At 57.4% G+C, this 22171-nt stretch overlaps 1 protein-coding gene across 2 annotated transcripts; it reads right to left on the bottom strand.

Moving 5' to 3' along the window:
• Positions 1 to 1991: 1991 nt before the first annotated feature.
• Positions 1992 to 21725, bottom strand: SCARF2 (scavenger receptor class F member 2). 2 transcript variants are annotated; one of them, XM_005524537.3, is made up of 11 exons: positions 21553 to 21725; positions 16317 to 16375; positions 14696 to 14797; positions 13861 to 14380; positions 13545 to 13763; positions 13033 to 13161; positions 10554 to 10657; positions 10362 to 10479; positions 8845 to 8966; positions 4507 to 4659; positions 1992 to 4189 (listed from the first exon to the last, which is right to left on the bottom strand). In XM_005524537.3, exons 1-11 carry the CDS (start codon positions 21708 to 21710, stop codon positions 2985 to 2987), a joined length of 2889 nt encoding a protein of 962 aa, XP_005524594.2. In that variant the 5' UTR covers positions 21711 to 21725; the 3' UTR covers positions 1992 to 2984. The 2 variants fall into 2 exon arrangements, with proteins under 2 accessions (XP_005524594.2, XP_014109263.1); XM_014253788.2 differs by lacking the exon at positions 21553 to 21725 and adding an exon at positions 15367 to 15409 and having other exon boundaries at positions 1994 to 4189.
• Between the last annotated feature and the right edge of the window lie 446 nt (positions 21726 to 22171).

Raw genomic sequence — 22171 nt, 5'->3', positions numbered from 1 at the left:
GGCTGGGCTGGGGGAAGGATTCTGAGAAAAGCCGGTGACTAAGGTCACAGAATCCCAGAATATCCTGAGCTGGAAGGGACCATCCAGTGCAGCTCCTGGCCCTGCCCAGACCCCCCAACAACCCCACCCTGGGCATCCCTGGCAGCGCTGTCCAAATGCTCCTGGAGCTCTGGCAGCCTCAGGGCTGTGCCCATTCCCTGGGGAGCCTGGGCAGTGCCCCACCACCCTCTTGGGGAAGAACCTTTCCCTGTTAATCAGCTTAAATCTCCACAAATCTACCACAGCTTCATGATGAAGTTGAACCCTTCTTGATGGTGCTGGATGATGCAATGGGGTAAAACAGTCACCAGCTGAAGCTTGGAAGATTCAGGTTGAATCTTGGAATAAAATTGCTCCTCAGGAGAGTGACCCTGGAACAGCCAAAGGAAGCTGGGGCATCTCCACCCTTGGAGAATCCCAAGACTTAGCCTGATATTGCCACAGCCACCCTGACATGATAGTTGAGCTGGAGCCTCTGGTGATCTGCCTGCCTGTCTGTGACATGGGATTTTTTTATCCATAGGCTCTCCTCTGGCTGGCTGGGACTGTGATTGGTGCCCATGGATGGGCTTATGCCTGAGTGATCCTCTGCTGTCCCAGGATAGCCTGGGGACCAGGGAAAGCTTACAGTGCCCAAATTTCCTGAGGCACCAGCCCCAGTTTTGCTGCCTGCATGAGTGAGAGTGCCCCAAGAGGAGGCTGGGGCAGTTCCAAAATTCACCTTGCTGGGCCACCGTCATGAGCATCAAGGGTGGCTCCCCTGGGTGCTCTTCAGCACTGACATGAAGAGATGTGTATAAGGACCATGTGATGTCTATGACAAACCTTGCCTCTTAAATTGTATTTAGTTTTGCACTTTCATTGCCTGGATTCAACTCCTTTACTTCTCTTTTACTAACCTATGAGTAGCTTAATCTGAGTGTCTTGGAAGCCTCTTCATTTTCTCCAACAACAGCCTCCATGGTGGAGATAGGGACTTGGATGCCATCCCAGGTCTCATTAGATTCAGTGTCCCTATTTTTCTATTGATTTTCTCTGTTTTGTATCTGGTGACATTGAGCTCATTCATGCACTCCTTTTTCTGCACAGTGTGATGTCCCAGGACTAGTTTCAGCCATTGTCCTTCACCTTTCCAAATAAATCCTGAAGGAAAGGGGAAGGAGAGTGAAGGAACCCTGAAAGGTCACCAGAAGCCTGTGAAGCAAAGCTGTGATGTCTTTCTTTGGCTTTGTATCCTGTGATGATGCTTCTCCAGACAGTGGCAGGTACTGTGCTGGCTCCAGCTACACAATGCTGAGCCATGGCCAGGTGTGGGCCAGAGCCCCATCCTTTCCTGAGTGCTGTGCTGGGCTGGTTGCAGTCCTGGTCCCATGTGGTCTCATCCCATTCTGGTATTTGTCAGCTGTCTCCATCACCTCCTAGATTGCTGTGTTGACCTTTTGGTCTGGTGGTCTTCTGGGACAATCATCCCCCACTCTGGGAACAGCTCAGGATGGCTCAGTGGTGGGCACCAATGCTCCTGGCTCCCCTGGAAGCAGACAGCCCCAATTCTAATGTCAGGGAGAGTCCTGCTTAGGAATCTTGGGCAGAAGCTGTGTGGGAGAATCCTCAGCTTCTGGGCTGCCCCTGGGCTTGTCCCAGCCTTGTCTTCTGTCAGCATTGTGCCTGGGGCTGTTTGAAGACACCCAATGCTGATAGGGTTGGCAACCCCTGGGCAGGGGGTTAGAAAGCTGGGCTCAGAGCTGTGCACCCCCATGCCCCCCCCCATTTGCGTCCCAGCACCCAGAGCACCCAGGGGTAGGCTCTCTCTGCTGTGGCCAGAGCTTTCTTGAACCTCAAGGTCTGACCCAGGCTACACTGAGGAGTGTCTGACCATGGGACCAGTCAGCCATTGGGACAAGGCTGGAAACTGGGGGAAGAGAAGTTCCTCATTTTGTCTTCAGGGCTCATCTCTGATGCCAGGTGAGCATGTGTAGCAGCAGCCCCAGAGGGAACCTGCCTCCCACCCTGTCTGCTGCTTGTTACCACCTGCCTGTACTGCTGCAATGTCATCCATCTCCCCCCTGCATCCCACGTAGGACCACGTAGCACTCAAGCAAGCCTACACATGTTGCCTGCCCACGGGAAGGCTGGGACAGGGATAGATGGCACCAACTATGGAAGAAATACATTTTTATTAGGAAAGCGCTCTGCAGAGGTGCCAGGCTCTCTCATATCAAACTAATCCCTCCAACTCCACGGGATGGGATACAGGAGCCCGAAGGGCGTCCAGCTCCATCCATAAATAGTGCTTCCTCCTGGCCAGGAGCAGCGCCGGGGCGGAGGGTGGGAGGGTGGCATCGGTCGAAACCAGCTCGACCCCACTCCGGCATGCACCGGCAGTGGAGAGCTGTGCCTGGAGGGCGCCGGGACGGGGAGCTGCTGCCAGCGATGGATGTGGGGCACACCTCTGGCACTGCGCTGGGCACTGAGCAGCAGCTTCCTCCCTCTCCCGTGCTCCGCGACCCCGACAGAGCGGAGTGGAGCGCGGGAAGCGAGCGGTTCGGTTACTGCAGAATATACCGTGGGCACGTCTAGTACAACAAGCGCTGCTTATGCTGTCGATAATACTGCTACAAAAAAAGGGGCGGGGGAGATACGCCACACACGAAGTCCCCCGGGGTGGCGGCGGGGCCGGCTCCTTGCGGTCCCGTCCTGCGCGGGGAGGGAGGGCGAACTGAGGCCCGGACAGAGAGCAGGAGCAGGGCACAGATGAAGGGACTGGGTCCTAGGTCAGGGGGAACTAAGGCAAAAAGGGGGATGAGTGAGGTGGAGGGGGATAAAAGGAGGATCAAGGCTCTTCCAGTGCCCCCAGCCCAGTCCAGGATCCCACGTTCGCTGGTTGTGCTGGCAAATGTCCTTGTTCCCGGTGTGCGGCCGCTGCGGGGCCGGTGCCCGGCTCCCGGTCACTGCACTGCCTGAGCAGGAGCAGCAGCTGCCCTGGGCGGCTCCAGGCTCGCTTCCCGGCTCTTCTTCCTGGGCGGCTTCTTAATGGGGGTTTTCTTGGCTGCCTGCTCCGTGGGGAGAGTCTGCTCCTGGCCGCTGCCGGCACTTGGTTTCTCCACCCACTTGGGCTCCCCGGCTGCCGTCTCGGCCGCCGCAGGGATCAGTTTTTGCAGATGGGGAGAGGTGGGCAGCAAGGGTTTGCTGGTCTTCTGGCCGCCGGCGGCCGCCGAGCGCTTGGCTTTCTGTGGAGGGGTGGGCTTCTCCCGCTGGGCACCGACCCCGTTCGCCCGGATGCCTCCGTCCCCCTTGTTGAGGCTCTGAGTCTTTTCCTTCAGCTGGGCGGCCAGCTCGGAGGCCAGCTGGGGATGCAGCGGCTCGGAGCGGGATTTGCTGGTGCCGGGACTACACGGAGCATCCCTGGTGTCCGCGGCCCGCCGCTCCGGCTGGAAGGCACTCATCTTTCGGAAGGCGTTCTGCACCGCTCCGTTGATGGTCTCCATCGGCTCCGAGCCGGCTTTGCTCCTCTGCTTGGGTTTGGAGGGTGACTGGGGCTCCCCGCAGAGGCTGGATTTGCCCTCGGGGACGCCGGGCTCCTTCGGTTGCTTCTGCGCTTTCTCCTTCCCCCGGGCGCCGCCCTTCTCCTCCGCTCTGCCCTGTACACTGGCGGACGTCTCGCTCGGACTCCTCTTCCTCTTGGCCAAGCCCTGGCCTTGCTCGGGGCTGCCGGACCGGGCGGCCGCTTGCTCTGGGGACTGGCTGGGTACCGGCAGCGAGTTGGACTGGCCAGAGCTGTACCTGCCGTGGATCCAGGAGACTTTGGGCTTCGTGGCCGGGTCTGGAGGACGGGGCTTGGTCCTTTCCGGGGATGGTGGCTTCCCGGGGCTGCGGGGCTCCGCGGTGGCATCCTCCTCCTCCTTGGACTGCTTGGAAAGGCGGGCGACCCTGGCGTAGAGCGCGGCGCCGGCCGACCCCGAGCCGCAGGAGGAGCGTTCGCTGTCCGAGGACTTGAGCAGGGGCGTCTCACTGCTGTCGGTCGGGAAGGCTCTGACAGAGCCTGTCTCCTTCAGGAACGTGTATTCGCCCGCTTCCTCCCCGCTGATCGAGGCTACCAGCTTGTCTCCGGGGCTGGCAGGTGTCCCTCTGTCCCTGCTCTCACCCATACTCTCTGCGGGAAGAGAGCACAGCAGTGTCAGGTAGGATGTCTCTGAGGAGGGGAAGGACTGAGATGCTCCCGCAGGACACTGTCCTCCCAGTTAGCCTCCCAGTCAGAGATCTCCTGGCTCTTAACCCTGGAGCAGCAAAAGCTGGAGAAGGGAGCTCTGAAACTGTGTGGGTGGTGTGACTGGAATCTGCACTCTTTCCTGGGTCACAAGGAACCAGGGTGACATGGTCCTCACCATGTAAGAGTGACACCTCTCCATTGAGCAGGCCCCTGGTATGGCCCCTGAAATGCCCTGGGCATGAACCATGTTCCCTGCTCACCTTCATGGGGGACACAGTACACGGGCCCCTCGTCCGTGGTTTCAAAGGAGGAGAAGGAGCCGCGGGATGACCAGGATGGGGAAGGCTGCTCCACCACAGAGGGTGGCTCGATGAAGCTGCAGTTCAAGGTGTTTTCCAGGTCATGGTGGGCCACTGTGAGGGCAAGGAACTGCTGTCAGTGCCTATTCTGCCGAACCCCAGTCCCCACTGCCAGCCAGGAGGGGAAGATGCTGCACAGCTCCCTGCTGCCCAGCTTCCTTATGGGTGTCAGGGACAGGGACAACATCCAAGGCAAGGCAAGGCAAGACACCTCTTGCTGCACAGTCCCACCAGGTCCCTCAGCCAAGTGGTCACAGAAGCCATCAGCTAGCAGTTGTGGCCCCATGCTTGGGCTGTGGGCAGCAGAGTCTGTTCAAGCCTCACACTTCCATCTATCCCAGTCTTCAGCTGCCCAAGTTGAGGATGCACATAGTGGAGGGACAAGCCACCCAAACCCTGGGTCCCATGAGGACTTGGTGGGTGTCCTGGTGGTCACCTGTGAGCTGTGCAACCTGGCACAGCCAGCCTGCAAAGAAGGTCCTGGCACTGTGACTGTCCCCTTTGCAGGCAGAAAATTAGCTGCTGGCTTTAATTCCACTAATTCCCACTTCAGCATCACTGATTGCATCTTCCTTTTCCATTTTGCACATGGATGCAGGATGATGAAAGGAAGCCTGCAGCAGGGGGCTGTACATTTTCCCAATTCTGCTACTTTTCATTCCCTTTGCCAGCTTCTCCTCTCCTGAAGCTGAGCGGGAGTATCCCTCCCTTCATGCCCTGGCACTGCCCCTCTTTCAAGAGGCCACCCACAGCGAAGCCAAGAGGAAGAGAGAAACAACCAGAGGAAAAATGGTGTTAATAAAACAAAATAGAGAAGATGAGCAGTTAGGAGTTGTCTGGGCTGGAGTGACTTTTTTTTCATCTTGATAATTTTTAAGGCTTTTTTTCTGGACAAGCTCATGTCCCAACACATCCTGAGAGGCTTCCCCAGGTGCCCACAGCTTAGCATCCTCCTCGGGTACCCACAGAACTGAGGCAGCAACCGGCTGAGAGGAGAGATTGACCCTTCCAGAGAGCCATGCAGCAGTAGATGCACTTGTCCCCATCCCCTTCCACTGGCTTTTTCCCCTAGGACAGTGACAAGCTGCCTCCGAAGCAAGATAGAGCCTTGGATGAAGGGCTGCAAAAGGGTGGTCCCAAGAGATTGCTCAGACACTGCCCAGGCTCCCCAAGGAATGGGCACGGGCTGAAGGCTGCCAGAGCTCCAGGGGCGTTTGGACCATGCTTTCAGGCACAGGGTGGGACTGTTGGGGTGTCTGTACAGGGCCAGGAGCTGGACTGATGATCCCTATGGGTCCCTCCCAGCTCAGGATATTCTGTGATTCTATGGAAACGCCATGCACAGGGAGGGTCCCAGCTGTACATGGGTATTCGCAGGTATTTTTAACCTTTGAACATCCAACTGCGTCCCAACCCCAAATGCATCCCAGTCATGCTGCAATTGCCTGCCTGGACTGTTTGATCCTTGCAGCACATCCCTGATTTATAATAAAATAACTTTCAGTGTTATTGGGACGCCCCAATAACATAAAGTGGAACATTTATCCATTACTAGGGAATCTTGCTTCAGACATGTAGGGCTGTTAAAATGACAGCAGTGCTGCACACTCACCCCTGCATAGTTTGGCTTCTTGGATCAAGGAAAAAAAAAACCCAAGCAGAGATATTTAAAGAGCAAACGGCCCAGAGAGGGGGAAGCAGCAGTTCCAACATGGCTTTCCTTGTAATAAAAACCAAAAAGAGAAAATTAAAAGCAGCCGTCTGGAAGCAGATGAAGGGAGATGCTTTCTGAGAAGGAGGCGTGACAAGCGGCTGGGACTCATGGCCACGAGGTGACTGTGGGACTCTAGTGAGATCTAGGACACAGCCAGATTATAAAATGAGGATTTGTAGTGCACCTGGAAGCTTCGGGAAGCTTGGGGACTGCAGCATAGTCGCCAGGGATTTTTCTTTCCTGGCTGTTGGGGCTGAGAGAAATGTGGATGCTTCCCACATATCCCTACCTGTCACTGCTCCCCAAAATCTCCTGGAGCCACAGCATCAGGATGACAACCCCAACCCTGCCTACACAGAGGCCAGTTGGTCTCAAGACTGGGATGAGGCAGAGAAGAGCACCAGAAGTACCATGAGAGAGGGATCCCAGAGTCCTCCTGGGCACCCCCTCCCACTCATCCCAAGCTCCCCGCTATTGGCATCACCCTTGGGGCTGGTTAAGCTTTGCTGCTTGGAGAGGACATGTGGTGGGGTGCAGGGCTCAGGTTAGCCCTGGCATCTTCACGTGACATAACCAAGACCCCCACTGGTGCCACTGACACCTGATGAGCAAATCCCACATGCAGGGGTACCCAAACTTTGGCCGTACAGCTGCTGGTGTGAGCCCAGGGTGTGGCCCTGCAGGCTGCCAGCTCAGGTGCAATCCCAGGGAGATGCTGTGGATCTAAAGCTGGTGCCAAGGCTGAGGAGCAGCTTTTTAGGGAAGAACCTGAGGCTCCAGGCAACTGATGAGCTTTAGTGGGGCTTCAAGACCTGCAGTCCCACCTGGGAATGTTCTACCAGGAATAGGCTTGTGTTTGAGCCCAGAAAAGAAAACCCACCTGGTGTCAGCAAACTCATGGCCAAGACTGTGGGCAGATCCAGAGCAACCACCGCCTGGGCATCAGCCAGCACCAGTTTCACTGTAACATCCCCACAAGGCCCTGAGCACCTCCAGCCCTGACCTGGCCCTTGGGATGGGGCACTTCAGCAACCCTGGGACCCCCCTGGGCAGAACCAATGTGGGCAGCAAATGGCCAGTGGATACTGAATACTGTGGATTCCACAGCACCAGATGCGGTCATAACATGGCACCCTGGTGACTGGGCATCAGGGATGCAGCTACTATAGGCAACCCAACAGGTCCCCTGGCGTCCTCAGAGCCAGTGGGGGCTGGAGGCACTGCCAGACCATGTGTCAGTGGGACTGGGAGTTTCTGGAACCCACATGGACTTCACTCTGCTGGATAACACAAGGCAAGCCCTTACCAAAGCCTTTCCCTCCAGGGAGATGACAAAGCTCAGCACTGTGACAGACTCCAGGAATACCCCAGCCCTGCTGGGACCCAAGACCATCCTGAGCACCCTCAGCCTTTCCTGGGGCTGCTGCTGCTCTGTGTACACAGAATGGCTGGACTGGCACCAGCTGCCTGCAGGCAGCCCCCCTGCCCTCACTGCACACAGGCACCCTGTGTCCTCCCCAAGCCCTTCTCCAGCCCCTTCCACAAACACAGCCTCTATGATCCTCTGTTGTCCTTGAATAGGAATATTTCTTGGGCCCTGGCACACCCTGCTCCAGGCAGGGCTTTGCTGTGCCCCATGTGGTGAGGGGCTATCCCTGCAGCTTGGATGCTGAAGGTTGTGCATGTTGTGCAGGGATGGGGGTCACCTCTGTGTCCTGCCTGGGATGTGGGATTTAGCCTCACGCCGAGCCACCGTGTGCTAGGATGTGGCAGCTCTGGGGATTCCACCAGCATGGCATGCCCAGGGAGGTGCTGGGCTCAGGAAGAGGGCTGGGGTTGAAACACATACCAGCACGGGGTGGGGATTGCTGCCTTCACACAAAGTTTAGTCAATGGGGTTGCAGCAGATCCCCAGCTCCCCATGCTGGGAAGAGGTGCAAGGAGAGTTTAGAGAGGGCAGAGGACAGCACAGCATTCCCCAGCAGCTGGGATGCAGGGGGCTTTCAACAGCCCTGACAGTGCCAGGTCAGGGGCTTTGCCAGGTGTGAGCAGCTCCCTAGAAGCCAATTATGTGCCTGGGCAAAGTGGGAAGCTCAACCCAAATCTCTGCCCCTCCATCCTCAACTCTGCTGCACATGGCAGGAGGGTGGGCATCATTACTTCATGGATTACTTCAGGATCAAAAGCACTAACAAGGCATCTTGCTGAGAGCGACATTCCTCTCCAGGGGAAACCTTAGGAGAGTAAACCAAAAACTACTCAGTAGAGCTCCAGAACCATGCATCCTCACAAAGCAAAATGTGCTTGGAAGTCCAGAAGCTGCAGACAGAAAGGGCTGAGCTCCTGTGAGCCAGGCAGCTCATACCAACGTTGAAATGCTCCCAGGGATCCATGTGTCCCTGTCACTGCCCTACCATGCTCACCACCCTGCTTTGGGACTGCAAAGACTGCTGTGAGCCACAGAGGCTGCCCTGACAGGAGTAAAATCTGACTCTATGTGCCCTCTTCAAAACCCAGCACCTTACCCATGACCTTGGGCAGCTTCTGGCGGCGCAGGGGGATGCGTGGGAGCTTCATCCCAATCCGACTGAACCGCCCACACAAACGTCTTGGAGGTTTCTTGGCTGCTGCTGGGTCCTGGCTGGAGCTGCAGAGAAGGCAATGGCACTATTAGAGGCGCTGATCCCCTCCTGTGGTGAGGATAGCCTTCATGGGCAACAGAGAGAGGCAGCAGCTCAGGGATGCTGCAAGTGCAAAGGGGTTTTAGAGTGGTAATGGGGTGGATGAAAAGCAGATGCATGCCCAGGTTGAAGGAACTGAGGACCCACAGAAGCTGCTGCCAGCCCCAGGCACCAGCTTGCACCACAGCAGGATGTAGAGCAGTACCAGGGAATGGTGGGAAGGTCAGATCCAACCACGGCCATTGGCAGTGCAGTCACAAAATACCCGCAATGCCTGGTCCAGACCCCAAATCTTTAAAAATAATAAAAAAAAAAATCCCAACCCAAAGCCAAACATGTGGCTTCTCTTTATTTGCTCTCTGGTTTTGAAGCTTCCTGGGGCCACGTTTTCAAGCACTTTTCTGCAGCTTCAGGAGTGACTGGCTTTGTGAGTTGACTCAAAGGAACCTGTGCCATGGCCACCATCCCCTGCAAGGGACCACACTGGGACAGCACCACAGGTCATCCAGCAGTCTGGGGACACTGTGGTCTGGGCACCCTGGGAAAGAGGAAACTATTTGGAGCCATTCCCCCTCTCCCTGTGCCATTCCTCACCTGATGGGTTTGTGCTTTATCTGCAGGATAATTACCTGCAGCCTGAAGGCTCTCCAAGCCAGCTGTGCCTGGCTGGGATTGAGCTCGAAGGGCTGCAAGGAAAGGCTTCTGGAAGATTCTTGTGCAGTGGCTGATGGCACGAAGGGGTTTTCTCTGCATCTGGAGGAGCTCCAACAGCTCTCTCATCCCTTGCTGAACAGCATAAACCTTTCCTCCTGCCTTGGGTCTGTCCCCACTCCTATTCTCATGGTAGGATGTTAATCCGGTGCTGCTAAAACACTACTAGCATCCTGACCTTGCTGCAGGAACCCCCCCTCCCAGCCCTGATCATCCACTCCCATGTGGGACAGTCAGCATCCCCCCTGTCCCCCAGGCCTCATCCCTTTGCTCAAGGGTTTGTTCTGAGGGCTTAGGCCATGTCGTGATGCCCTTGCTGTATTTCAGGGTCCCCTTTGCAGATCAGCTCCAGACCCTAAAGACTGGAGTGGACTTGGCAGGTCTCTGTGAAATGATGGTCCACAAGAGAGAAAAAAAGGGAGAACAGGAAAGGGTTCCCCCAGAAGGGGAACTCCATCAGCCCTGATGATGCAGCAGGACTGCTCAGACCCAGGTACCCACTCTGTGTCGTGTGGGCAGCACAGTTCTACCTCAGTTTCCCTGCAGAACTGCTGTCCCAGCATGGTCTCTGCATCCCCCTGTCAATCCCAGAACCCACCGATCTTCCACATTCCCAAGCTAGCGAGATCCCTTCTGGCCCCTGCACTCACCTGCTGGCTTCATCCTTCTTGCGGCAGACGCAGCAGCAGCAGAGCAGGGAGAGCAGGAGGATGAGCAGCAGCGCCAGGAGGGCCCCTGCCCCAATCACCCCCATCCTCTGGTTGGCCTCTGCAAGGCAGAGCCGCGGCTCAGCCCGGGGCCAGCCCTGTGGCAGAGCCCAGCCCCTGGCTCCCGGCACTCACCCATGTGGCAGGCGCCTGTCAGGGGGTCACAGGCACCGTCGTGGCAGCTGCAGACATTGGCACAGTTGGCTCCGTAGCGTCCGGGGGGGCAAGTCAGGTTACAGCTGGAAGGAAGGGCTGGATGAGAGTGCTGCATTCCCCACCCCAGGCACACCACTGGAGGCCACTTGGCTGCCACCTTCTCCCAAACCCTCCATGTTCCAGAGAGCACTCCTCCAGCTTGCTCAGACACAGCTCCTCCACACTCTGGAACCCTTAATCCACAGGGATCAGGAGACCATCACCCACAAAGTGGCTTTGCCCATCGCTCAGGGGATTCGGCCCAGCTGGATCTCAGACACTTTTACTGCTCTCTGCACGGGACTTCACCATTAGACACAGTAATTAGGAAAGGTCATTAACCCAGCAGTCACATCTAATGATAGCCTGATGTCACACACAGGGATTCCAGCTCAGCTCAGTGATGTGGCCATGGCACCCTAAATCCTATCCCCCACCAAGCCAGGCAGAGCCACAGTGGCCACAAGCTGGGAAGGTGCCCAGATTGACTTTTCTTTTGTCTCTAAGAAGGAAAAACAACAGAGCAGCCCTAAGAACTTCGCAGTTTGGTTATGCCTGGTACTGAATCTCCACTGCTGGTAAAATGACTTCATGATGGTGTGATGGAGATGATGGGGGCACACAGAAATGGGCACCAATCCACAAGTCTCAAGGGCTTGAGCATGGAAAACATGGAGTCAGTGGGTCCAACCCAACCTGCCTCCCCAGCTGTGGGCCAGGCACTGCAGAGCAGGACCCAGCTGGAGCTGGGAGATGTTGGCAGCACTGCTGGCACCAAACCCTCTGCCAGCTGCATCCCAGCTGGACTGGCTGCAGCTGGAAGGAGCCAGTGGGGCCCAGCCCAAACCCACTCCCCTGGAGACACAGCTGCCCCCAGCTCTCAGCACTGTGTCCCGAGGCAGCTCAGCCCATTTCACACTCCAACAACTTGCAACATGCCACCTTGGCCAAGCCTTTTGCCTGCTGTGTGCCTGTCCTGTGCCAGTCGTGTGCCCTTCATGTGCCTGCCAGGATGGGTGCTGAGCTTCTGCGTCTGCTCTGCTGCATCGGGCAGCTAATGCAGCAGAACAGGAGCAGGGATAGTCCCCCAGCAAGGCAAAACCTCTCACCCCACCAATTGGCTCCACATTTCTGCCCCAGACTGAGATTTTGGGAGAGGAGAGGAGGGTGATTTTTTTCCAAGAGAGTCCTGACACTTCTGGGAAAGACAGAGAAGATAAAGCACTTTGTGCACACATAAATATTTTAGCAGCTGCTCCTTTAGCCTCCTCCTGACACAGAGCTGAAAGGACGTGCTGGATGGCAGAAGGATGTTGTTTCTGCCTTTTGCAGAAATCCCATTTTTAGCAAAATTGTACCCTGCTGACAAAAACACTGGTTTGGATATAGACACAGGGATCTGCCTGAGCAGCCAGAACGTTCCCAAGCCTGCCTGACTGCACGGCCTGGCACAGCTCAGCTCAAGGTTACAGCACCAAGGCTGCATCCTGAGCATCCCCCACCCCCACCTTCCCACTGCTGAGCCAGGGTCTCAGAACAGGTTAATCCACACTCTGCCCTCTGGAACTGTGCCAAAAGCATCACCACACACCCCCCTGGGGAGCATTCAGGCCCTTTCACCTCTGCCTTTGCTACCAAAGGTGGCCATGAGGCCCAGGCTGGGCATCCTGAACAGGTGCCAGTGCCCAGCAACTGTTCCGGCACCAAAAGTGGTTGGCAAAGCCCCAAAATAACACCCCCCCCCCCCCCCCCCAAAATGGAAATGCTCCCTGTTTTTATGCCCTGAGTGAAATGCCAGCATGGGCAAGATGCCAGCTCCAAATCCCTGCCCTTGCTGTCACCTTCAGTTAATTGATGGGAAAACCTGAGCACCACCTGGCAGGATCTGGGGGATCTGTCTGCATGTCCCAGCTGGGTGGAAGATGCTTTCCTCATCTTTTCAAACAACATTTCAGTCCCACGCTGGGAAAAACTACCTGGGGATGTGAGCAGAACCTTGATGGCCCTTGTGCCCCTGGAGTCGAGGAAGGGGGAGGCCTGGGGAAGACCCCAACCAGAGGCAGAGCTTTAAGCAGGAGCTCCCCACAGATGCCATGTGCCTGAGGCTGTTTGTTATTCTGAGATGTGGTTTTCTCTCTGTTTTTGGTTAGAAATTCCACCCTGGACTTAAAAACCCCCAACAAACCAGCACTTTGTTGATCTTATTTTTTGCCAAACAGGCCTTTTCTAAGGCACAACACCACTTACTGCTCTGTGAGCTTGTCCTTCCCCCTCTGCTCACCAAATCAGCCAAATTACCCAGCGCTCACACTGCAGGAAACCTGTCAGCTGGCAACAGCATAGGACACAAGGGGGCAGGAGGTGCCTGAGCATCACCCATGCCCCGAGGTGCCCCCGGGTGTGCTCAGCATTCACTTACTATGTGCCATGGGAGCCGGGGTGGCAGAGGCACTGCCCAGTCTCAAAGTGGCACTGGCCATTGACGCAGTCACTGCAGACGAAGGCGCAGTTCTCCCCGTATGTCCCGTTCCGGCACTTGGTTTCACACCTGGGAGGGATGAGGGCAAGTGGCTGGAGCACCTGTGGCACTTGGGGACCTCCAGCATTCCTCCACATGCATGGAGATGGGGCTGTATATCACCATGGTGGCTTGTGTTTTCTGAAGCCAGGAGAGGGGTACAGGGATGGACTGAACCCACTGACACAGACATGGAACAGGAAGGAGCCTGCAAGACCCCTGCCCTACTCCCCTCAGACCCTGGATGCTTGCAATGGGGCTCAGCTCTCAAGCTGGGATGCTCTCCCACAAACTCTTGTGCAAAGGACTGGTTTCAGGGCTGCAGAAGCCTTCAGTGACCCTGTTCCCTGGGAGAATCGGGGAAAGCAGGTACTTCTCTCCCAGAACCCAATGCTGTACCCAGCCACACTCACCGGTCTCCAATCCAGCCCGGGTTGCAGTGGGAGCACTTGCCATTGATGTGATTACAGGTGTGGCCATCCTTGCAGGGGGGACAGAGCTTCTCGCAGCCCTCTCCATAGAAGCCAGGTGAGCAGGGCTGGTCACACTTGGTGCCGTTCCAGCCTGCCTCACATGTCAGGCAGCGCCCATCGGCCACGGTGCACGGCTGCAGGCTCTTGCACTGCCCACACCTGCAACGAGGGGAACCCATCACGCAGCACACCCCAAATCCTCCTGCTGCCACCTCCCACCGGTGCCAGATCAGACCCAGCAAGGCTGGCCACTCACCGCCTCCTGCAGCCTTGGCCGTAGAAGCCGGCTGGGCAGGGCTCGCGGCAGTACTTGCCCCGGTAGCCCGGCTCGCAGGTGCAGGTCCCATCCACCTGGCTGCACTTGCCCTTGTAGCACTGGCAGTAGCGGTCGCAGCGAGGCCCGAAGGTCCTCTCCCGGCACTGACAGCGCCCCGTGAACTGCTCGCAGGGTGAGTTATTGCAGGAGCACTGGTTGTTGCAGCCACGGCCCCACCAGCCAGGCTGGCACAGGCAGTTGCCTGTCTGCTGGTCACACTGGGAGTTGTGGCTGCAATAGCAGGAGCTGGAGCACTGTGGTCCCCACCAGTTGGGCTCGCAGGTGCATTTGCCTGTCTTCTGGTCACACTTGCCATGCTTGCAGAGGCAGATATTCTCACACTTGGGGCCCCAGCGGTTGAGGTTGCAGGTGCACTGGCCCGTCACATCGTCACACTGCCCATTGGGATGGCACGTGCACATTTCCTTGCAGTCGGGACCCCAGAACTGCCGGGGACACTCTGTGGGGAGAGCCATCAGCCTCAGCACTGCCCACAGGGACAACCCCACCGCCAGGCACCAATGGAGACCCCCAGTCCCAACAGTACCTCTTGACCACAGTCCTCCCTCTCCTCCCCAAGTGCACTGGATCTAAGAGAAGACCCCAGCAAGGGGACAACGCCCCGGGAAGCAGAGCCAGGGGACGGGCAAGGGCAGAGCAGGAGCATTCACAACTCCGTCCCTGGTGATCTGCTCTGGAAAGTCACCCCAGGATGAGCCAGGTCCACCCTGGTGAACCTGTCTCTGAGGACACAAAGGCACCTGCCAGTACTCACTGGTGTCGCAGGTGGCACCAAAGTAGCCGTGGCGGCAGCGGCACTCGCCGGGCCTGACGCATACCTCGTTCTCCTTGCAGGTGAAGTTCCCCTCGCATATGGCTGGACAGATGGACAGACAGCAGGCATGAACACCAGTGCTTGCTCCTTAAAGCCCCCCAGACCTCCCCAGAGCAGAAGAAGAGCTGTGCAGTGACTCTCTGTGTGCTGCTGAGCTGTGGCTCTGTCCCATCCAGCAGCCGCCTGGGCCGGATGGGACCCTTTCCAGAAAAATTCCACCAGCCTCCTGTCACCTTGCTCAGCCCCATCTCTGCCACCCAGAAAGGATGCCATCCATCCTGGCCACCAGCCTCCTGCCACCCACCCATGTCCCTGCCAGAGGCTGCACCCAATGGTGTTGTCTCTTGCTCAGTTCCACATTGCTAGAGGGGAGAAGGGGACATGGAGAGGAGGGGCTGTGGGCACTGCCATCCCAGCACCTGCCCCCAAAGGCCACCAACCCATCTCCTGCTGAGGGGATCTCATACTGAGCTGATGTCTGGAGCTAGGCAAGTGCAGGACGTGGGGCAGGCAGCAGGGACAGGCAGCACTTGCAGATCCTGCACAGCCCTGGTCAAGCTTCCTTAGGCACTGGGAGGAGGAGAGACAACCACCCATCCCAGCCACCTTACCTGGGAGTTGTTAGACCTATGATGACGGATATTAGAGAAACCCCTAAAACAGACAGATTACACATGTTAGGAGCAGTGAGTCTAAAGGTTAGAGCAGGTTGGGAGGGCAAGAGATGGGAATAGCTTGCTGTGGGACCATCCCACCCCTTACTGTCCTGGCAGATCCTGTCCTTCTCCCTTCCAAACAGGCCACATCCCATTCCCAACGCATGCAGCGAGTGGTTACAGGGCTCATGCACAGTGGGTTAGTTGGTTATGTGGGCTTTGTTCTCAGCTGCACCTCCAGCTCTCCTGGGGCATGGTGAGCCCCGTGGCCAGCTGAGACTCTGGGGGAACCCCAAAGCAGCTGTCTTCATTGGCAATGCAGGGAATGATGCTCCCAGGGTTTCACCATCCATGAGCACAGTAAGCACCCATGCTGGGCTCACTGTGGCTCCCAGTAAAGAGCTGTGACACCTTGTATGGCCCCAGTCCAAGCTCACTGGTCTTTGGCAGTCCCAGCAGCCTCTGTGAGTGAGGCCATCATAGGCTACATGCCTGGTCTGGGCAGCTTCGGCTTCACTGGTGGCTCTGGCTCAGGTCCCCATGCTGCTGCAGCATCTGCAGGGAATGTCAGTCCCATTCCTGCAGCTGCACCTTCACCCTGGGGGACAATTCACTGTCCCTTAGGACCCTGAGCAGCATCTCCAAGTCCTTAGACCCAGAGCTAGCTGGTAAGGAAAGAAACCCCCACAGCTCTGTGACCCCTGACACTGCGGCTCAGTACCCATTCCATCCACATGGTGCTGGCTCGGTGCACTGCAGGGAGGCAGGACTCCAGCTGCAGGTCCCCAGGATGGGGGAATCCCAGCTACAGGACACATCAAGGTGGCCCCTGACAGTGGTGGTGAGGCCAGGAGGGCTCAGTGAAGGATGGGCAGAGCCCAATGAAGCAAAATACCGGTGTTTACCTATTAAACACTCGCTCCCTTGTTGCCTCCATCCCAGGCAGCACACAAGAACCGAGGAGCTGCAGGGATAAAAAAAGCATCACAAATAGTTACAACCCTGAGAAAGTCCTGGTCCTTCCCAAAAGCCCACCAGGAGTACTGAAGCCATGGTGGTGAGAGGTCCTGCTGGGGGCTTCTACACCTCCAAAAGGAAAGGAGAGCTCTTGGCTCCTACAGCACACAGTGAGTTAATGGGTCTGTTAGGGCATCCCATGGGTGCACCATCAGGCATTCAGGTGATGCCAGGAGTAAGAACAGGACTAGTTTTTCCCATTAATAAGGAGTGATGAAAAAGCAAAAGTCATGTTTGCAACCTCTACAATAAAAAAAAAATCTAAAGACCCAAAAAGCTGAGAAAAAAAGGAAGATTCTAAATGCCTCATGTCAAAACATGACTTGAGATCCAGGCATGGTGCTTTGTGGTCTGGGGATGGAACCCCAAAGGCAGGTTGGAACCACCTGGCTGGAATAGCTGCAACATAGCCAGCCCCCAGGGAATGTCCCTATGTACAAGCAGGGGGATGCCAACTGCAGGTAGCTGGAATGTGTCCCTGAGCTCTTGAGAGTCCTGGAGTGCCACCACCTCCAGGGAGTACCAGGCACAGGATCATCAGACAGGACATTTTTGGCACAACTTGACCAGGATGGGGGCTTAGACCCACTCAGAGGCTCCGCCAGGGATGCTCAGCTCTCTGCTGGGAAGGGACACATGGGGACACCTCACCCACGCTTTGTCAAAGAACCACCCCCCCAAGCAAATCTTTGGGGGCTCATGATGCTGCAATTGGGCTTGGGGAGTGCACTCCCCATGACCCCACAGAAATCCCCATTTATGGACCCCTGCTCATCCCTGGAGCCACCCACTCATCCTTGGGGTGACCCACACCACCTCGTCCCACAGGTGAGGGAGCAATGCTGGAGAGTCACAAACAGCCCAGGCGGATGCTGCAGTCAAGGAAAACTTCACCCGGGCTGGTCTGGCAGCGCAGCCTGGAATGCATTTGGCTTTTGCTTTTTTTTTTTCCCCTTTTCCTCTTTATATGTAACAAATGCAGAAGAGGAGGAGACAGCGAGGAAGTATTCGCTCAAAACCCAGCGCAGTCACAGGACCACGTCTGGCTGCCAGACCGCCTCATCCTGGGGCCGGGGAGGGAGCTGCCACAGCCCCTCAGCCAAATTGGGGTCCTGGGGCTGCAGCTCCTGCCCTGGCCCCTCGGTGGGCAGCAGCTGCATGGCCCAGCCAGGAGCACCGTGTCCCCCTTTTCGTGGAGGACAGTGAAAAGTTGGAATGGAGGCAGAAAAGAACCACAAAAATGATTCAAGGCCTGGAAAAAATGCCTTGCAGCTGGAGCCCAAAATAGCTCCATCTATGCGGCCTGTAGAAGCAGCCGCAAGATGCTGTGATGGTAGCAGCACAAACACCCCCCACAGGGACCCTAGGGCTCAATGGGGGCTCTGCTCCCACCGAGCATGCGAGGGGATGCACGGGGTTAATGGCAAAGAGGGGACAATCACCAAATCACCTCCCCGAGGACCCCCGAGGACTGGAGTCAAGGTCCTTCTCTGCAAGAGGTTTCAGGCTGTGCCCCCCAAAAAAGCTTTGCCAGCTGTGCTGGGATATTCAGGCAGAGGTGGAGAAGGGTCCATGGTGCTCTTGCCCTCCCATATCATGGCCAAAACCTCACTGTTGCACCTGGGGTTGCATCACCCTTTAGAAATTCAGTTTGGTGGCTTTTAGAATGAAACCATCACAGGTTTGCAAGAGGAAACCCTTCCACCTGGGAAACCTGCCTCCAACAACCCAGCCTGGCCACCAAAACAAGCATCATGGGAAATATGCCAAAAAGTATCCTTTGTGATAAAACCCCTGAGCTTATGGTGGGGAGCTGGGAGTTACTGGAACGTGGTGGCAGGACAGAAAAAACTTCTGCCGTGAGCTGGAGGAGGTGAGCGGCACCACAACTACCCCCAGCTGCAACCAGCCCACCACCTCACAGGATTTGGGCTTATCTGTTCCCTGATAGCTAATCTCTCCTTCCCTGTGCCTGCTGATGGCCTCCCACACCCTGCTCAGCCCCCACCTCATTTATCAGCAGCTTTGACAGCAAATAAACTTGGTCCTGTGGCAAGGAGAGGTAGCCAGGATGCGAGTCTGGCAAACAAGTGCTCCCAGTGGGGTACATGGACTGGTCCCAGAGCATGGCCAGCCCATGGAGGGTCAGTGCTGGCTGCAGGTCATCAGTGTGCACCAGGGTGTGGGACCTAAAGGTGTTTCATGGCTTCAGCTCCTTGACAAGGGGCTTGCTCCATGTGCCCCCTGAGCACTGGAAAAGGATGACTGGGACATGTGTTTAAAAGCTCACTCCCAACCCACATGGACATGGCACTGCAGACATCCAGTATGCAAATACTTCCTTTCCTTCAAAGCACCACAAATGCTGGGAAAAAACCAATGAAAATCTGCCTTTGAGCTGTGGCCAGGGCTTGAGACCTCAGCTGATGTAGAGGAAAAAGAGTGGGATGTGGGCAGAGCTAGAGCTGGCACCTGCAGGGACGAGTCCTCCATGCCAGCCTTGCCCCAGGCCCCTAGCTATGTCCTGCTCATGCTGAGCATCACTGGGATCTCAGCTAATGATCCCAGGCTTTTCACAGAGGTAGAATATTTTTCTTGTGGATTAGTATCCTACACTGGCCCAGGAAATCACTTTACCAATGGCTATAGAGAGGGCTCTGAGGCAGGGGGGGTGGCTCCTCAATAAGACCAGCAGAGCCTGCCCTGAACAATGAGAAGCAGGTTCACATTCCTGGATTCTGGGGATCAGCTGGGAGCTGCTGCCTGTGGTCCCACGTGAGATCACCCAACTCAGCCCCATGGATGGAGCTGCAGAGGAGCCCTGCAGACACACAGCATACCCCTGGTGCTCAGAGAACCACTAGCACCCTCCCCATCCCCAGTGCTTCTCTATACCGGCCCTGCTGCTCCTTCCAAGCATCACCCCAGTGCTAATCTTTCACCCATCACCTAGTGCCACCCAGCTGGCACACAGTGCTCTTGGGACCACTGCGTTCCAGGCACTGGCACTCCCTAGCTGATGCCAGCTGCAGCATTCAGCCTCAGGGTGCAGACAGACAAACAGACATCCTCAGGGCAGTCAGGAATAAGATCACGCACATAAACAGAAGCCCTTCAGGCAGAGAAAGAAAATAAAAGACCAAAGATTGGAAAAGAGAATGTTAGCAAGAGAGCAGAACAGGGACAAAGTAGTGCCCAGGCTGTCACCTCTGGGACCTTTGATCATACCAGTGGGAAACCAGTTATAAATGAACTTCAAATTTAAGGACAACTTGAATTTAGAACACAAAACCCCAAAGACCCCCAAATATGCCCTTTTCTTCTCCCCTAAATTATTCCTTGAATTTCTACTTGGGAGCCAGGTCTCAAGAAGTCACACAATCCTGAGGCCTCTGAAACCCATGGTGGCATCTCCACAGGATGTCTGGATTGGCTTTGCAGAGCCAAGGGTAAAACAAGCTCAAACAGCCTTGGGTGGAGGACAATGGGACGTCCTCCCAAAGCCACCTCCAGTCCCACTGTTCCTGGCCCCAGGACCTGCAGCACCAGGGCCTTGGGGCCACTGGGGTGTGTTTGGATGGTAACATATGGGGGGTCCTCCACATCCATTGTACACAATGATGGTGGTGGGTGCCAAGTGAGTGAGTGGAGAGGGAAGAAGGGTTTGCAGATGGGTGAGGGATAGGAAGTGATGCAAACATCATCTGAGCTTCCTAGGGACTGTCCCTGCCCCGCCATCCCGAGCTCCTAGGCTGCCTTCAGGCCCCAGTCCTGCCGGACAATGGACACAACCCATCTGTCCCACCCAACAGCCAGTGCCTCTTTCATACCCCATGGCAGCCACAGGTGGCACAGTGAGCGAGCCTGAGCCCTGTGGTGTTGGTGCAGCACCTCCTCCTCCTCCTTCATCCAGTGGGGATGAGGGGGTCCTTCTGCATGGGGGGAATCCAGGCACCTCATCCCCAGCACCTGGGGCAGGACACAAGGAACAGGGTGGGGACACTACTCAAGTTCCCTCTGCCACCCCAAGATGTAGTGGCAGCTTGGTTGTGCAGGTCACGGGCAGCTAAGGAGGGATGGCTCCCTGTCAAGGAACAGCGCTGATGGGAGCTGCGGCCACTCTGGCTTGTGAAATGTCTCCTTAGGAAACTCTGGCTGTAATTTGAGGAGGGGGCACCAGCACCCTGTGGCCCTGCTGAATGGAGCCATTATGCAGCCCCTCTAGCTCAAGCTCATGTTTTCCTTGTGGACTCGTCTGACCTCACAGGCGAGATGTAAAGGTGCATTTATGGCCTGGGCCTCCCATCAAGCGCTGGGGATCCAGCTCTCCCAGGCGGGAGGCAGCAGCTGTGGGCTCTCTCCTGTTTTGCTGGGGCCAGCCTGGCCCAGGAGCTTGGGCAGACCGAGCTTGAGCACTGCAGAGAAGCTAGGCTGAGGTGATGCTCTGCAAAGGAACTTGTAGGACACGGAGAGCACTCAAAACAGGGACAAGTCAGTGCCACCTCCTGAGACCCTGCCCCCAGCCAAGCAGGCAGGATATGACCCCGGGGACAGCTAGACAGTGCCAGCACCCACTTTCTGAAGCCAAACACGAGCGTCCTGGGGCTGCCAACCCCACAATCTCCAAAAGCTTGGGGCAGCCTCACCGAGATATCCAGAGCATCCTGTATCTCACCAGTCCAGGGCCAGCAGTGCAACCCGATCCCTGGAGACACCTAGGACCGGCTCCCCAGCCCAGATCCTGACCCAAGGATGCAGGATTGCCCTCTGTCCCTCTCACAACTCCATCCGCGAGACACCCAAACGCAACTCCTTACAGCAGAACCGGCTTCGGGCATCCAGGACTGGCTCTGGAGGCATCCAGGACCGGTTTCCCGCAGCCCTTGGGGGATCAGAACCAGCCCCCACGTCTCTGGTCCCGCTCGGGCTCAGCTCCTCAAGCTCTCCCCGCCGCCGGCTCCCCCCTCTCAGACGCGCACAGGACGGACTTTGTCTTGGAAGGCGCCCAGCGCCGCGGCTGCCCGGGATGGGGGATGGACCGGCGAGCCCGTCCCGCGGCCCCGGCCCCAGCCCAGCGCTGGGGGTCCCGTCCCGTCCCGCACACCTGCCCGCCCCCGCTCCTACCCGCTGGCCCTGCAGACGTTCCTGCCGCGGGGGCTCAGCTCCTGGGCGGCTCCGCGGCTCAGCAGCGGCAGCAGCAGCAGCAGCGGCAGCGGCAGCAGCGGCAGCAGCTCGGCCCCGGCCCGGGCGCGGCGCGGCGGTGGCAGCCCACGGGCCGCCATCAGCGGCGGAGCGGCGGGGCCCAGCCGGAGCCGGCACAGCCCATCCAGGGCCGGGCGCTCCCCCCCTCCCCGCCCCCGCCGCACCCCGTCCCGGCCCCCCCAGCTCCCCGCCGCTCCCCTCTGCCGCTCGGCGTGCGGAAGCCGCGCTGCGATCGCTTCGCCGCCGCCTTCCCCGCGCCCCTCTCTGCAGCGGCGGGAGGGGCTCCGCCGCCAGCCAGGAAATTCCGCATTGGTTCCCCTGACGCCGGGCCAGGCTCCGGGGGCCGCTGCCGCCGCCGCCCCGGCCCCGGGCAGCGCCGCCCCGACGGCCCCGAGAGGCTGCACCGGGTGGGCAGCGCCTCCGAAATCGGAGAGGGTCCCCGAGGGGGAATGGGAGGATGCGGAGTCCTGGCTTCCAGCACAGCCCAATGGTCCAGCAGCTCCCGGGAGTCCTGGGAGTCCAGCGGCTCGGGGTGTGGACG

The sequence above is a fragment of the Pseudopodoces humilis genome, chromosome 20, assembly GCF_049639895.1.
Source record: "Pseudopodoces humilis isolate 2021_Gansu_Grassland_sample_001 chromosome 20, ASM4963989v1, whole genome shotgun sequence".
Classification (NCBI taxonomy): Eukaryota; Metazoa; Chordata; class Aves; order Passeriformes; family Paridae; genus Pseudopodoces; species Pseudopodoces humilis.
Note: the sequence above shows the minus strand (reverse complement) of the source record. Positions and strands in the feature narration are given on the sequence as shown.

What these genes read in the sequence shown, in the direction of transcription:
- SCARF2 (XM_005524537.3), bottom strand. Translation starts at nt 21,710, where the DNA reads ATGGCGGCCCGTGGGCTGCCACCGCCGCGCCGCGCCCGGGCCGGGGCC. An exon ending in GGCCAAGGCTGCAGGAGGCG is followed by an intron (nt 13,764 to 13,860) that starts GTGAGTGGCCAG and finishes CCCTCGTTGCAG; the next exon opens with GTGTGGGCAGTGCAAGAGCC. An exon ending in GACAGGCGCCTGCCACATGG is followed by an intron (nt 10,480 to 10,553) that starts GTGAGTGCCGGG and finishes TCTGCCTTGCAG; the next exon opens with AGGCCAACCAGAGGATGGGG.